At 33.8% G+C, this 18,167-nt stretch overlaps 1 protein-coding gene across 9 annotated transcripts in view; it reads right to left on the reverse strand.

Moving 5' to 3' along the window:
• DYNC1I2 (dynein cytoplasmic 1 intermediate chain 2) overlaps window positions 1-18,167 on the reverse strand; it is a 176,991-nt gene that overhangs the window by 25,704 nt on the left and 133,120 nt on the right. For 3 of the 9 annotated variants that reach the window (XM_050751335.1, XM_050751337.1, XM_050751336.1), the window contains 4 exons: window positions 15,393-15,410; window positions 14,576-14,666; window positions 9,482-9,541; window positions 6,877-6,992 (listed from right to left, as the gene is read on the reverse strand). In XM_050751335.1, coding sequence (XP_050607292.1) covers window positions 6,877-6,992; window positions 9,482-9,541; window positions 14,576-14,666; window positions 15,393-15,410 — 285 coding nt within the window. Of the gene's footprint in view, window positions 1-6,876; window positions 6,993-9,481; window positions 9,542-14,575; window positions 14,721-15,392; window positions 15,411-18,167 lie in introns of all 9 variants that reach the window. The other 6 variants (XM_050751342.1, XM_050751341.1, XM_050751339.1 and 3 more) reach the window with 4 other exon arrangements.

The raw sequence follows: 18,167 nt of genomic DNA on the forward strand, positions 1-18,167 counted from the left end.
GAATGTTCTTCCGAAACAAATATGCTTTTCTTGTTATAAGCTAATATGATAGCTACCAAAGGACTATTAACATGGTCAAAAAAATAAAATTACAGTTCTAAAGATTTTCTAATCTAGTCCTTATTACACGATGAGCTATATTTAAAACTGGAAAAGACTGTAACAGAGCAGGAAGACTGAAAAATGGGGCTGCCATGTCACATCAATTTATTGATGAATATTCATTACAATATGCTAAGTGGTTAACTCCATGCTTTCTCTGACAAGGAATCTAAGGTTATAAACTGAGCAGTAAAGAGTGCATAAAAGTAGCAGTTACTTTTAAAATGACAAATCTCTTGTCAATGAATGCTAAAACTAGGTTTAATGAACCACTGAATTTTTACTGAGTTAACATCAAAATTGTGATGTATTTTGGTGAGACAGAAAGAAAAGCTGTTTTGTAAATTAAGCTGCACCTAGAAATAACACCAAAGAATGAAATTCCAGTTGTTGGAATAACCTGTTACAATGGAGTAGGTTAATCAAAGTTAAATCATCTGTGAAATGGGTGGCTTTTGTTAAACTGAAGGAAGGAGCCTTCAGAGCAAGTTTTCTCATCTGTACCTCATGGTACATTTAAGATACATTTTACATTCAAGATACCTTTAAGATAAGCTAAGAGTATGCCACAAAGCATACCTTGAATTATTTTAAAATATTACAAGACATTTAAAAGGTAATACAGTATCTTAGAAAATCCTTACTGAACAAACATTGCTACTTATGAATCTATCACTTTTAATGATTAAATCTCAATAGGAAGTGAAAAATCCCATCATTAGTGCACTGTTGTTTAGGAAATATGTTTGTTGTCCATCAATTTACTAATGTAGTTTTATTATAACGGTGCATCCCATTTTAAGATAATTTAATATCCTATGAAAAATTCCTAACTTATAAGGTAGTCTGATTATTCCTGGTATAAAGGAAGCTGACACTGAATTCTAAAAGTCAGGACATTTGCTGCATATAAAAATATGATTTGACTTATAAAAATTCAACTTATGAATAACTTCACAAACATCTATGAAAATATTAGAGGAAAATGCTTTAATCATTAGTTTAAAAATACAGATTACATAGGAATGATTTTCCTTTAATATTTTCAAAAAATCCCTTCTTTTCTGGGTGAATTTCATTTTGAATCACTCTATTTCAATCCATTTGTCCATCATTTCATCTTCTTATACCTTACTCTTTAAAATCAAATGTATATTAAAGAAAATCTTCATTGGGACAAAGCTTCATGAATGTATCAATGGAATCCATTCCTTTTCTTTTTTTACACCATCTAGAATAAGATGCAAGGTCACTTGGCTTTCTTTGGCTTTTCAACAAGGGAAAAATACACAGCTGACTTTTTAATCAGAAATGATTTCAATATAGATATAACGCTAGCTTGGGGGGGAAATAAGAAACGACTAATAGTTTAATTATACCACTTCCTTTAACACAAAATTTTTCTCTCCGTAGCCTTTTTTTTTTTTTAAGAGATCGGGTCTTGCTATGTGCCTTGGCTGGCCTCAAACTCCTGGGCTCTAGTGATCCTCCTGTCTCAGCCTCCTGAGTGCCTGGAACTACAGGCGCACACCACCTTGACCAATCACAGTCCTTTTTATATAAAATTTGGGTTTCATTTTGGCAGTATTAGCATTCTTACATAGGTCATGTTATCTGTGATCTCATCAAATATTACATTTTTCTGAGGCCAGGGTTTCAGATATGCTGGTTAAAGTCTTTCAAGATTAAGAACAAATGCTTCAATTTTCAATTATATTTATATTCTCATAGGTCCTCTGAGGGTTAAAACTAATTTATTAAATGTGTTATTCATTCAGAATCTTTTAAAAATCCATTTTAATTAATTATTTATTTGAGATAGAGTCTTACTCTATCACCCAGGCTTGAGTGCAATGGCACAATCTTGGCTCAATGCAATCTCTGCCTCTCGGGTTCAAGCGATTCTCCTGCCTTAGCCTCCCAAGTAGCTGGGATTACAGGTGTGTGCCACCACACTTGGCTAATTTTTGTATTTTCAGTAGAGATGGGGTTTCACTATGTTAGCCAAGCTGGTCTCAAACTTCTGACCTCTGGTGATCTGCCCCACCTCAACCTCCCAAAGTGCTGGCATTACAGAAAAATCCATTTTAGATAAGGACGATGTATTAACCAGAAGGCATACAAATTTGGTCTTCTGGGAGTGAATTCCAAATGTTAAGATCATGCAATAAGTGATTACAAGATATTCACATATAATAATTTTCTACATACTATGAAGCTAATCAACAGGTATTGAAGAAAACATATCTGGCTACTAAGCCAATACCAACAGTAATTATAAACTCCTTCACAGATAAGAAAGTGAAATGGAATAAGAGAAATGGCACTTCACTAGAAATCAAGTACCAGTTTCTGGATGTATGCCTGATATTCTCTCAGACGGTGGACTCAGGCTCACCAATTAATCCCCTTAAACCTCAGTTTCCTCAGAGATAAACAAGCTGATGAGATTAGGTAACCTTCAGGATTTCTTTTTCCTTTAATAATCTTTCAAAAAATAGCAAAATTAAAAAAAAATCCATACAGAAGAAGTGAATAAGAAAAAATTATGCCATTTTTCAAAAGAGGTAAAACTTTTAAAAGGTAAAGAAAGTAACTTTTTCAGGAGCATATCTGTGGGCACCACGTTCTTGCCAAGAGAAGCTTTCACCTGCTGAGAAGAAAATTGACTGAAGTCACGTGGTACTAGTCAATTTCATTCACAGTAGGTGCTTTAAGACAGCAAAGCACCGCAGTTCAGAGACAGTACTACCAACTTACAGAGTAAACTTGAAAGCAAGAAGGTGGCCAGAAGGCGGAAAAAGAAAAACAAGGCAGAATAAAAACTGCTTTTTTAAAGGAATAGGCTTGGCCATTTTTGTTTAAAAAAAGAATACAAAAGAAAGGTAAGAGTTAAGTCTATGACCAATTTTTACCTTCAATTTGGTAAGTTACATTACTTCTGCACGGATTTTACTGCCTACCGAAGTTCAGTTTGCTGTCTGTTACACGCCAATTGTGATTTCACCAATTTTGTTTTACGGTGAGTTTTGGAATTCATTACATCATTCTTAAATGGGAACCAACCAGGCAAAGTTTGAGAACCACTGTATTAAAGTGATGGGTAAGCAAAAGAACAGTTAAGCACACAGTGTTTCCATTATAAAACCTTAATTTCAAGGTTTTTCTCTTTCCTTCTTTCTAAAACTTATAAAATTTGGGAAAAGAAACTTAATGTAAGAGGTCCTGACATGAAAATAACTATAATGATAGAGAAAAGAAATTATCTCATTTTTTCCCCAAAGGATACTGCCCAAATATCTCATTTTTATAAATATTTCCAAAGGGTAAGGATACCTCCATCGTATCAGGACGCATTTTTTTCCTCCCCTTCACTTATATACCTCAACCTGTAACTAAAAGGATGACAAATCCAAAGAAAGGATAAGCTAGTGCCTCTATATAGAGCAAATAATCTATAAACATGTAGAATCAGTGCTAGATAATATAAACTAAACAACTTACTACAGGTTACTATAGAAAAATAGGAGTTGCTACTTCAGTGGCGAGAGAAAGTACACCTTAGAATCAGTCATATTTGGTTTACAATCACAGCCTACTAGCTATGTGATGCTCGATAAACTAACTCTTTCAGTTTCAGCTTCTTGGTGTGTAAACAAAACCAATACCTAACTTTCAGGGCTTTGGTGACAGCATTACTGATGATGTAAAGTGTCTCATACTATGCCTGATATGTGGTAGGCACTTCTTGGTGTTATAATTTTGAGTCACCAAGTTAAATAAGAAATTTGGAGACATATTCATTGGAACCAAAATATTAACAATGGGTGGTACACAGCAGTATCAAAGACATTTCCTCTCTATATCCTTTCTGTACTTTTAAATTCTCTCTGATATACCACTATAGTAATTAGAAAAAAAATTTTTTAAAAATGAAAGTCTTGGCTGGATGCAGCGGCTCATGCCTGTAATCCCAGCACTTTGGGAGGCGCCAAGGTGGGTGGATCACTTAAGGCTAGGAGTTTGAGACCAGCCTGGCCAACATGGTGAGACCCCCATCTCTACCAAAAATACAAAAATTAGCTGGGAGTGGTGGCGCACGCCTGTAGTCACTGCTACTCAGGAGGCTGAGGAGGGAGAATCACTTGAACCCAGGACATGGAGGTTGCAGTGAGCTGAGATAGCACCACTGCACTCCAGCCTGTGTGACAAAGTGAGACTCTGTCAAAAAAAAAAAAAAAGGAAAAAAAAGGCTTCACTTAAACTGAGTATAACTATATATATAATAGGCATTACTCAAAATAGTTTCAGAATACTTTATATTTGAAACAATCCAAAATGCACTGTACCATAAGTATAATAGTGTAACTAAAAATACAATCTCCAAATTATCAGATGAACAAAAAGGCCTAAATTTATTTTTTTAAATGAGTTACGGTGCCTTCGTTTTGGCTATTCTGCTCACTTTCTGAGTTAACATATCTACTAATGTAGCTCCTAAATGGCAGACATGATACTCACCAAATTAATATACTAGTTAACAAAATAATATTTTCTAGAAATTACAGAATCCTGCAGTATTAGTATTCTCATACTGACAGCTCCACACTTTCTTTCCTTCCTTTTTAAAAAAAGTTGCTTATGTCTCAAGCAAGTTTATCATCAGTGTTTTTCTTCTGTTAGGATGAGGACCTTGCATCTACAAAAGCTATCTTACCAACCAGTGGAGCAGCAGGAATGAAAAACAATGAATACACAGAAAATTTACATGGCCAAGTAAAATGTACTTGGACATGGCCGGGCGCGGTAGCTCATGCCTGTAATCTCAGCACTTTGGGAGGCCAAGGTGGGTGGATTCCCTGAGGTCAAGAGTTCGAGACCAGCCTGGCCAACATGGTGAAACCCCATCTCTACTAAAAATACAAAAAATTAACCGGGCACGGTGGCAGGCACCCGTAATCCCAGCTACTCAGGAAGCTGAGGTGGGAGAACTGAGCCAAGATGGCGCCACTGCACTCCAGCCTGGGTGTCAGAGCAAGACTCCGTCTCAAACAAACAAACAAACAACTTAAACAAAATTTCCTCAAAATTTTGAAAGTGTAATTATATGTATCATAATGTTGTCATCCCCTTTTGAGAAGAGTGAAAGGAAAAGTTTAATGTATTTATTTCATTTCCATCCTCAGAGGACAGCAAAAGGAGAATAGTTAAAAGTGTCTGTGATGATCTATTATTAAGTCAAAAGGTTGTAAATAGCTACAATCCTAATTTTTTTTGAAACGGAGTCTCGCTCTGTCGCCCAGGCTGGAGTGCAGTGGCACAATCTTGGCTCACTGTAACCTCTGCCTCCTGGGTTCAAGCAATTCTCCTGCCTCAGCCTCCCGAGTAGTTGGGATTACAGGCGCCCACCACCACGCCCGGCTAATTTTTGTATTTTTAGTAGAGACAAGGTTTCACCATGTTGGTCAGGCTGGTCTTGAACTCCTGATCTCAAGCAATCCACCTGCCTTGGCCTCCCAAAGTGCTAGTACAGGTGTGAGCCACCGCGCCCGGCCACAATCCTAATTTTTTTTTAGGTATATGCAAATATGAAATTTTAAAGATTTTCTTTGGCACTAGACAGGGATTTCAAGGATTTCTCCTCGCTTCTGCTTACCTGTATTTTCTGACTTTCTGCAATGAATATAACTTTTGTTTTTCCTTAATGGAGAAACATGGTAATTTAATTAAAAATTTAAAAATACATTAATTCAAACATTTGATAAAACTTCTATTCCAAAATTGTTAACAGCTCTAAAATCCATAACTCATTTCATGGTAAACTCTGACATGACCAGAGGTAAAGCTATTTATAATCATTACTTCTCTCACTCAGTATGTTCACATGCTTTGCTGCCAAAATATTAATGCCCAAAATACTACTGGAGTGTTAACATATGATATACATGTTTTATTACTTTTATATAATCTGAAAAATTCGGAATTCTAATACATATGTGGCCCCAAAAGCTTCAGATAAGATACTGTGAAGTGTATTAGGGATCTCACATAAATCTTTTTTTTTTTTTGTATGATATAAATTCATTAGCCTTACTGGGAAATGAGATCATAGTACTTTATGCTGGAATCATTAGCTATTTGCAATGCTTTCTGGTTTAAGAACCAAAGGGTCTCCACATTCAATAGGTCTGTGCATACTTCCCCATATTATACACAAATTACAGGCTACTAACTAATCAACACAATAGAGCCACTACACCATAAAAGAGAAAGTTTAAGAATTAAGTCTAGATTTGTTCATTAGTATGAATAACATCAGGGTACAGTGTGCTATTCAGAAATAATTTACATGACTTTGTTTACTATGGGACCCACTCTCTTTTGGGGAAGAATTATGCTCAATGACAGAAATATTAATTATAATTATTATAATTATAATTATTTATAATTAAAGCAATTCTTAAGCTTTTTGGCTTCTAAAGGCAGTATATATTAATGACAAAATAAGGGCTGAAAGACTTAAATTTATGTCAACAAAATTAAGAAACCATACATACAGCTTACAACATTAACTTCTAGTAAGTTTTAAAACTCCAAAAAATGAAGACATAAATACAGAAACTGTAAAGCATTAGTTTTCTCATGTTTCCCTAAGAAAATATGCCAAAATACAAAAGCAAAAAACAAATAAAACAAAAATCAAACGAAGAAAAAAAGAATCTATGTATTTAACATAGGTGCTCAATGACAATTATACTAAGGATAGATACTCACCTTCTTTGGGTTGAGCCATAACTGGAGTCTGAGTTTCCTTTGTATATGTGACAATTTCTCGAGGAGGAAAGTCGACTTGAGTGATTTTAGCCATTCCAAGTTTAATAGGTCCTCGTCTAAATTAAGTAAAAACAAACAATACATTTTAACTACATCAAACCATGTTATTTTCAAAAATTAAGAATTAAACAGTCATTTGCACCCAACATTGTAATTTCAATCCATTTTATTCAAGAAATTTTAGATTAACAATTGGCTTTATTTTAGCAAAAGAATGAGAAGGTAGCAAAAGCAAAAGATATTTCTGAATCATTCAGTGTTTTTATTTTTCATTTTAAAAGGGCAAGTAATTTCATTATTTAGAACAAATGTGTGGGCAATAATGCAGTAAGAGAATAGGAACTTCAGAGTGGACCACTGAATAAGGTTGTTATAAGAACTGGTTTCAGCTGGGATATGGTACTTTCTGGGTTTTTTTACAGAATCAGACATGGATATCACTCAGACCACATTTAGTTGATCTCGCCACTAGGAGAATTCAGCTTTACGACTGAAAAACAGGTTTCTACTGAAAGCTGTTTTTCTACTTATATTTGGCAGAATTGAGAATTACATTATCAATTTGGACTTTAAAATGAAATATTTAAAACTTTTAAATCTCTAATCTCTGCATGATCAATACTGTCCTTGATTCATATATGGACAAACTAAGGTCCAGATATTCTACTTAGACTAAAGCAACAGATCTTTTGAATATCATAAATCTACTAAAGTCACTTCTGTTTAAGTTAAATACAGGGAACACATTCTTTTTTGACAATGAAAGAGAGCTGTGGCTGAGGAAAATGAACCAAAAGAAAAATATATTTTATTAGCTATCTGGAAGATCTTTTATTGGTTTTATTAGATGTTTAAATTTGAAACCAAATAAAGTACGCTTCCAAACTCCCAAAAAGGTTCTCAGTGATGAAGCCGCCTTAAAAGGATACACAATAAAGACACTGCTGCAACTTTCAGAATATAAGGCAGGCTATCACTGGTAATCTAACTTTTTTCTTATGTAAATATTCTTTTCATTCTGTTTAGTAACTAAATCCAAGCCCTATACAATCTAATAAAGCATAATAAAGTATTATAAAGTATAAAGTATAATAAAATTAGTACATTTAAAAAATTAATGTTCCAAAATGTGGGCCGTAACAATTTTTTAATGTCTTTTCTAGTTTAGAAATAAAAAAGAAAGGGAAAAAAAGTATAGTCAAAGAATTAAGTGGACAATTTAAGTAACCTGAAGTAATCTAGAAGTCTAAGAATAAAATTTGAAGACACTTTATATTCTGATTTTTAAGATGCAAATTATATAAAAAGTAAATCACTCACATAGCTGGAAAAATATTGTCAAGCCTACAATATTAGGAACAAATTACCAACTTGAATGCATACAGAGTCTAACAGACAAAAACCATAATATTAAACAAACAAAATATTCCAAGATTTTATAGGAGGAGGTGGGTAGGGAAGTAATACCTCACTTATCCAAAAGCTACTTTTACTGAAAATAAGGAAGCAATGGGAGGCAGGGGGGAAGCCTCAGTGTGGCCAATACAGAGGGCTTCCAGTTCATGTACAAGAAACTCATATTTTTCTTATATGCCTCAAATCAAGGCTTATTTACCTTACTTTAGACACAATTTCAAAAGGTATATTCATATGTTTTAGAAGCTGTAAATTATCAGGGGAAAAGGGCTATCTGAGTCAGGCAAAATGGCAGCAGCAAACATTTATAATTTGCATTAGAATCTAGAATAAATAATTGAATGAATGAATGGATGAATAATCTTATCTCTATGTCAACAAAATTTTAAAAAACCATACATACAGCTTACAGCATTAACTTCTAAAAGAACAAGTTTTAAAACTCTAAAAAACAAAGACATAAACACAGAAACTATAAAGCATCAGTTTTCTAATGTTTCGCTAAGAAAATATGCAAAAAAAAAAAAAAAACAAATATAAAAGGAAGAAAGAAAAGAAATCTATTTATTTAACATAGGGGCTCAATGACAATTATATTAAGAATATTCATCCATACATTCTATGAATAATCTATTCATCCATTCATTCACTCATTTATTCTAGATTCATGAATAGTTTTATTCTAGATTCATGAATAAATAGTAATGAATGAATGAACAGTGTAAGGACCAGTATCTCCGTTACTCTCAAAACCTTAGAAATCATCAGTGAATTTTAATACAGAAAAATAAATTAACATTCATATCAAGTAACCCTGAAAAGGTTCAATTACATGTAGAATATTAGAAAAAGTCTGAGAAGTTTTTCAATACATCCTGGAAAACTTGTATTAAAAATATAGAAATAATTTTAAAAGTTTGGACACTTAAATGGACTTAGGGTACCTAGAACATCACATAGAATATCCTTTCACTAAAGATACTGGATAAATGAGGTGTCACAGTAAAATGTAACTCTTGTTCTTACTACATGATATAATATTATAAACTTAAGCAAAATAAAATTAGGACAGTTTCACAAAGAATCAAATTCATTATAAAACAGGTAAGGTAAAAAATCTATTCAATACCCCAAATCGGAATCTGAGTGAAGCTGAAGAACTGATGGATCTGTATCCCAATGCAGCGTCCTAAATGGTTGTAGGACAACCATGAAGCATTAGCAAAAAAGGCCATAAGTTAGTCAAGCAAATACATTCTATGAATAGCTAAAGCTAAAGTACTATTCACAATTTAAAAACACATGTTCTGGTTAGTATTGGAAAAAAAAATCAAAAAACAAAACAAAAAATCCACCAGGTCACTCAGCCATCTAGTGCATGCAACAGGCTTCCTATTGTTAAAGATACAAGCATACAACCCAGAATAGTTAAAAGACATTATGTGCAGATTATGGGAAACTAATATTGTATAATAATAGATCTGCTTTAGAACAACTAAAGTCACACAACCCAAGTAATTATTTATGGATAACAAGCTAGGCTATAAAATGGTTGAAATTTTAAGATTCCCAATGAAAACAAACACATTTAGACCTCTTTAACATTTTAATCTTCCCCAAAGCATTAAATGTGTGCAGGAAATTGTCATACTGGTAAAGGAAATGAGTCAACACATAAGCCTTTTGGTAATAAAACCAAAGACTATCCCACTGGGATACAAAATAGCTAAAGTTTCCAAAATGTGACCCTTCTATAATCAATGGGTTAAGCACTGCCTTGGGCTTACATATCATCTGCTTAAAGAAAACAACTAAAGATTTCTGTCTCTAGGAAAAAATAGATTTTTCCCTGGAAAAATATTTTATGTTCAAATATCAATCCTAAATATTCAGTGATAAGTTTTAGCATCGCCTGCTGGCTAAGTAACTTACAGAGCATCTTTTCCACTTAAGCCAAACTTAGTTACTAATAGAACAAAAGGTACTTTATCATACTGACATTTATATAGGTTAGCAATATATAATTATGTACGATACTGTATAATGTTCACAGTCCCCACTAAAAAAAGTTAAGCACAATACATTTAGTATTACCATTTTTGTCAAATATATTTTTCACTTACGTAAGACATTATAATGTACAACTAGTTTTAGTTGCTGCAATGTTTTAATACAACAAATGGTTTCTCTACCTGCCTGTATAATTTATCAAGAAAAATAATAATGAATCTAGAGAAATCCTTCATTTTAAAAAATATAAAGAAAGATCTTGGAATTTAAACAAGGTTATGTGTATGCAATGTAAGAAGCAGCCACAGTGAAGATCTACTTTGTACTAAGCAATGAATAGCAACAAGCTTAGGCTTTGTTAAATCGAAAGTTCTATGAGATGGTCTCCAAGGAATGTTCTGTCAACAGCCTTTACATTATGTAAGTAAGAGCTCTGTTACCAATGACATAAAATTCCTTGTTGAGGATGTCATTTTAGTCTAAAATCAAGTAAGACTGTACCTCAAAATACAGCCAGTACTGAAAACGCACTGGACATACATGTACATGATTACATTTATTAGGGGCATCTTCAGGCATATAGAGTACAATTGCAAGTACAAAGCTTGAGAAGTAAACTGATCAAAAACGGAAAAATGGGCCAGGCGCGGTGGCTCACACTGGTAATCCTGGCACTTTGGGAGGCCGAGGTGGGCAGATCACTTGAGGTCAGGAGTTCGAGACCAGCCTGGCCAACATGGTGAAACCTGATCTCTACTAAAAATCAGAAAGTAGCTGGTGTGGTATGGTGACACACACCTGTAATTCCAGCTACTGGGGAGACTGAGGCAGGAGAATCGCTTGAACCCAGAAGGCAGAGATTGAAGTGAGCCGAGATCACGCCATTGCACCCTAGCCTGGACAACAGAGCAAGACTCCAACTCAAAAAAAAAAAAAAAAAAAAAAAAGAAAAAAAGGAACAAGAGGCCTGGATTACCCCACTGAATAATTGTTCCTAAATTTCTGAGATAACAAATGTAATGCAGCTTCCTAATCTGCAAAGTTAGAGAGAGATCATTTCGCATGGCCTTTTATATTTATTCATAAATTACCACCAGTCCCAACAGAAATTCTTGGCACTCAGAGTGATTCAAACATGTTTAAATAGCATATTTTATAATGTCTTATCTATTCCTACTCCCTGAGTGTACTAATCTTAGACCATCTTGGCCAACTGAAACTACATGTACAGGTGCATACACATATCTCACATTTCTTCATGCATTTTCCTATTATATTTCTTCTAACTGTCTTTATTCTTACATTAACATTGTGTTTGCTCAATATGAGTTCCTTAGGTTTCATTCTCAGACCTGGGCACTCTTTTTAAATGTCACATATTTAGAAATGCATTATTTCACTGCCAATATCACCATCACAATTATAACTGCCTCTATGAAAGCTGGATATGATTCAGTAGAATTCATCACTTTCTATTATCGTGTGTGCGTGTGTGTGTATACATAAAAAAGAATATACTTAGCCCTCTTGAAAATTAATGTTTCCAAGTGAGTCTGTGCTCTCAAAGGAGACAATGTACATATTAAGGTTAAAAAGATGTGGCTGGGTACGGTGGCTCAAGCCTGCAACCCCAGCACTTTGAGAGGCTGAGACGGGTGGATCACCTGAGGTCAGGAGTTGAAGACCAGCCTGGCCAACAGAGCGAAACCCTATCTTTACTAAAAATACAAAATTAGTTGGGCGCGGTGGTGCATGCCTGTAATGCCAGTTACTTGGGAGGCTGAGACAGGAGAATCGCTTGAACCCGGGAGGTGGAGGTTGCAGTGAGCCAAGATCGTGCCACTGCACTCCAGCCTGGGTAACAAGAAGGAAATGTCATCTCAAAGAAAAAAAAGAAAATGTAAGGTCACCTCACTCAAAAAGAGGATTTTTCTCTCTGTTAAACTCACAAGAAACGAATTTTGTATTCATTATCTAACAAGAATAAATACTTTAAAAAATATTAACTATTTGTTTTTGTGTTTTACAATTTATTTAAAAAAAAACTACGCTTCACACTAAACATAGGTTAGCATACTACCCTTATGGCTTTTCAATAAAGCCAACAGTATCTTTAAATTCATGATGTAATCACTACAATGTAAATTCTATGAAAGCAAGGACCATCAATGTTTTATCTTTGTGGTAAGCCATAGTATTTAATAAAGTTGGTAACTTAATATTTGTTCTATAGACAAATAAATATTTTTCTTACCAGCATTACTCCCTCTATTAATTTACAATATTCTAAAAGGTCTCTAATAATCTCTGGCTTGTCCATAAAACTCATGGGGACATGTTTTAATTCACATTAATTTAAAAAACTTAAGTAGGTGTCAAAGTACTTTTGAAAGCAACCTTGCCGACACCGAATTAAAATAATCTACTATTCAAAATCAGGAACAATGAGTCATAATGTACACAGTATAGTATCTACATAAAATAATGTATAATATCAAATAAAGACATTTAATAAATATAGTAATTTTTTATATTGGGAAATATTTTTACTATGGTAATGTTGTAGAAGGGGGAAAAAAACCCTTCACTTAAAAATGCCAGTTGATTATTAATTATCTAAAGGAACAGTGGCTGGGTGCAGTGGCTCATGCCGATAACCCCAGCACTTTGGGAGGCCAAGGTGGGTGGATCACTTGAGTCTGGGAATTCGAGTCCAGCCTGGGCAACATGGCAAAATCCTGTCTCTGCAAAAAACACAAAAATTAGCCAGGCATGGTGGCATGTGCCTGTAGTCCCAGCTACTCGGGAGGCTGATGTGGGAGGATCATTTGAGCCCAGGAGGCAGAGGTTGCAGTGCGCCAAGACTGTGCCACTGCCCTCCAGCCTGGGTGACAGAGACCCTGTCTGCAAAAAAATAAATAAATAAATAAAGGAAAAATGACATATTTGTATAAAAATACAGAAGCACAAAATACGAAAAAAAAATTAACCTATAAAAGTGAATTTACATTAGACAAATTGTCCTTATTCTGTAACACATACTATAAGCTAATAACATTATTTCTAAAAAGAAAATTTTGATTTTTCTTAAATGAAAGAGTTATGTCATTTACCTCCAAAGAGAGCATAGCTTAGATATGCAATTTTGGTTCTATTTGGAAAGCACTTCTCAAATTCAAGCTGGCAAGCTTTATGTGCCTTTTAATCATTAATGATAACCTGATTATTCAAGAGCTGATTGAAGTATTGAGTTTACAGATCATCTAGTCACTTGCTTCTTTTTTCTTGCCCTGTCTTTTAGATATTTATTACTGGTTTGCAACTTCAACTAGAGGGACTAGACAAAAAAAGGATAAAACTTCTAACAGTTTATGTCTTATTAAAAGGTGTGTTAGAGATTTTCTTGGTGAGGACATGCAACTTCCTGGCCCAAAATAAGCATTCTTAATCAGCTGTGGATTTTGACTACCTATGTTTAATTTCATTTCAGAAGTCAAAAAGTATGATACTATTAAATACTATTTTGTGTGTGTATGCGTGTGACAAAGAGGAATAAGTAGTGATACTTTTCCCAATATGATCTTTGAAAGAAAGCTGAAATCTTACTGAACTTTTGAAAAGCAAGACCCAACATGTATGCGGGATCCTAAAACAAACACGAAATGTAATTTTACAAGGAAGATGCAAGTTCAGGAATACTTGACAGTAAACATTCTTAATGTCGTCCTTAGCAGTTACTCCTTACTCTTGACATTTTATGCATTATTATTCACTGTCTTAATTAGTAGAACTAATGACTTAATAGAACAGAATTGAGCTGTTTAACAGAATTGTTTACATTTTCAATTACTGAATGGGGAATCAAGCACAAGAGAGAGGTTTTACACTATTTACACCCAAAACATTCACATGATAACCAACAAAAAGTTTGTTTAAACAGAAAAATCTAAATCCATTAATATCACTATTTTTAATATAAAATAATTAGCATAAAACCGGTTGACTAGTACTAATTAAATGTGACGGTCAAAATATTATTAACAAAAAAAAGTTTTTTTCTCCCAATGTCCAACAGAGAATTTCTATACCATTTTAGATTTTTAAATGTTAGGACTAACTTGACACAACTATTTAGAGGACCTTTAAAGTATCAACAGTATTTGGGCACTGAATGCATTCTATCATTAAAATATTAAAAGGAAAATTACTGTACCTAGATCCCACGGCGCCATCTCCAGAGTCTTGGCTTCCAGCTTCACTTGGAGTGCTCACAGATTTGGAGGATGGAGACATAGGAGGAGGGACTAAATAGTGAAATAGACAGGTATCCGCTGTTACTACACGGAGAGGTTGCTCAGCTTATGACGTTTCAAAAATAATTTAACATGAAGTAATTAACAAAAAAGAAAAAAACAATGGCAAACCAAAAATCAAAAATATATGAATGAAAATGAACAGCAGAAAGAAAGGGGAAAAGACAAAAAGTTAACAATGCATGCTGAAGATTCATGCAATTTTTCTGGCAAAATGCATCTGAGCTTTATAATTTTTTTTAAAAGGCAAGATTATGGAAGGATGCATCTTCATCTCATCCACCACCAAATGTGGCCACTAATTTTCAAAGGAGAGCATTCCTTCTCCCCTTTATAACTTTTCACTTTTAATATCACCAGATTATAAATATTATTTACAATTGCTGCCAAAATTCAACTCTGAAATATGTTTCATTAAGTTATTTAATCTCTGGTTTCTCAAGATTTATTTTAAAATATTAACTTTTGTCTAATAATTTTTTCCTTCAAAAAGTAATGTTTAAAATGATTTCAGTCCCCCCAAACCCCCCAAAAAGATGTCAGTTTAGAGAAACGACTGCAGCTAAAGGAATGGCTCCTTTAAAACGTTCATTAGTTTCCAGCAATTTGGGTGAAAAATGCAAACAGGCCATAAAACAGCATGCCTTCTAGACATTATGCATAACATAAAGTGACACATGCAAATAAACAAGGCAAGACTTATGGGAACTTCCTTACCCCAGTATTCAGAAAAAACTGAAGTGTACAGACAAAGATACAGACACCCAAAATATTCTTAATCCCTTCTTATAGAAAAATACACATTTTTCATAGTATATAAAATAAACAGCAAGTGCTTTCCCCTAGATCCTCAACTTTTAACATTATATAACAACAGCTGAACGTGCACATTTCATGCTATGACATTTGTAAAACTTTTTGATTACCGTTGCAGGGAGTATAGGAGGATCATCACTGCCATCTTCTGGTTAAATATTACCATAAATGTCCCCAATCCCAAGTATCTTTTCAAAATAATTTTTCAGTGTATGATATTAAGTGACTAATACAGTTTATGTTGAGCTGAAAGCCCTTCTTTTAATAGTCTACTGAAAAGAAGGCAAGTTCCTAGTTATAGAGGAACTAAAGAAATAAGTATTTAATTAAAAGTCTGTGTTTTTTAGGATAGTCACATCCATTGAACCTTAAAATTAGGTCTAAATGTTTATACACGCTGCAGTAAAAACAGTGGGTTTGGTAATGTAACGAAATGTATAATATATTATGATGACTTGCATCTTAAACATAGGTATAAAACTGATCATCCTTATTTTTTCAATGGCAAATTCTAATTGACACCAATAAGATTGGAAGAAAAAAATCACAACTAGAATATTTCTTTCCTAAGATACAGTGACTAACTGCTTAAATTTCAAAGGACTATAAAAACATAATGTTTCTAATATTGTGATTAAATCTGTCAGAAAAAAAACTATAAGACCAGATAGTTTCCTATAGTTTACATGTAGATGACACTGTGCTAGGTGCTATATGTATAATTCGAAGTAGCTAAAAATGATTTTTATCTAAAGTAGAAGAATATTAATGTCCCTTAATTTATCTTAGGTTACATTTCCTCATCTTTTTGTCCATCTTTCACTGTGAGGCTTTCCCTAGTCTAAGTCCCAACTGATATAGGAATAGAGTAATACTTAACAGTTGTTTGCCTACCGTGCTGTAAACACAAATAAATGTTTATTAAATTATAGTGAGGCACCACAACGTTTTCAAGATTTTTAAAGAAGAAATTTTGTACGCTTTAAATTACATACTTAATTTCATACTCAGAAAAACAATTTTTCGAAGTGTACATATCAGAGGGGTTGAAGGAAAATTACTAAAATTCCCATCAATCTATTTGTGATGAACTAGAGAATTCTTTTTCAGTTTAACATGCTTTTCCCCCTTTCTGATGATTTCAAGTACCAATGACTCCACTGAACAAGTTCAACAGTATTTCACTTGGTTAAAGACTACATTTTTTAAAAATGTTAATCAAAATTCTTTACAGAAACAGGCTAAATACTAATTATACAGACATAAATAGATACATTAACATAGCCAGTTCTGAAATAAAAGTTTCAGAAATAAAAAATAAATCCAAAGAGTGATGCTACCATATTATCACAGTTTCTTAGCCAAACAAAGGCAAAATAAATCAGTGACTTCAAATTTGTAATTATATAAATATCTCCATTCCAGAACTATCTTCTTTTACCAAAAGATAGTTTCAAGCCAAATGATGGAAAAGGCTCTATAAAGGACTCTTAGCTATTATCTGAGCCACAGCTACATCTTGCAATAATAAATAATGTATACCACAGAAGGGACAATCCTAGAAAGAAATTACTATCATTACAAAACGAGGAAAATTAATTTTTAAAAACGGGAATGATAGTGTTATTTGGTGACTGCTACATTTTAACCCAACTAGTCTAGAAAAATCAAAGAATACTATAATTACACAATAAGGCAAATACCACTATATTCCCAGACTTCAATAAACCCCTGAGAACAAATGAATGCATGCATTCGGGAGGCAAAAACAAAACAGAAACACTAATCAACTCATAGGTTCTCAAACGTAAGAAAAGACTCGCTTCTGGAACTCATTTTTAAGGACGGTTTTTAAGTCTAATCAGCTTTGAAAATAACATAAACCATTAATAATTTTTGCCAAGTATATGAGATATGATCTGCTTAGTAAGAACAGTGATTCAATCAGATTACCTTTACTCCACAGTTCTGTATATAAAACAGCCTAAAACAGGCTTTAAATGGTATAAAATAAAGGAATTAATATAAACACAGGTGAGTATGTTAATGAATTTCATCTTCTTAGAAGTTTCAAGCACAGATACCTGTTTTCTTTGACAACCACTGCAGAAGAAAAAAAAAAAAGCTAAACCATGGCAGTCACTGATCATGTAAGTAATGTGGAAAAGACTGTACCTCTGTACCTCCTTAACGCTCCAGGACAAAAAGCCAATCAAGAAAGCCTTTCCTGCCAGCTTAGACCTTGGCCTTCCAAGGATATAAAATTAACACTGCTGGCTTTTGGCCTGTGAAGAAACAACTAGAATATTTTTAGACCACAAAGGACCTGGGAATGCACCTAGATTTAGAATTAGCATTAAGTCTGGGTCAACCACTCAGAACTACACAGAAGTCTCAAGGGCAAAGGATAGCACATAGCTGAATTATTTTTCAAGTAGAAGAAAGCCTCTGGCAAGAAGGGGTTTTTATCAGGAAGAAAGACCTGGAAAAGCTAGACAGCCAAGTAAGGTGAATGTAGGGATTGGAAGTGTTGGTAGAAGACAGTGAAATGCAAGGAGTGAGATTTTGGGATGCATGTAACCCAAAGTTGTGAAGTCTCTTCTAAGCTCATCAATGATACTCAGTACTCAAACATAGCCCACGTTACAATAATGCCCCCTTCTGGACGCAAGTGTT

The sequence above is a fragment of the Macaca thibetana genome, chromosome 12 (genome assembly GCF_024542745.1).
Source record: "Macaca thibetana thibetana isolate TM-01 chromosome 12, ASM2454274v1, whole genome shotgun sequence".
NCBI classification, from domain to species: domain Eukaryota; kingdom Metazoa; phylum Chordata; class Mammalia; order Primates; family Cercopithecidae; genus Macaca; species Macaca thibetana.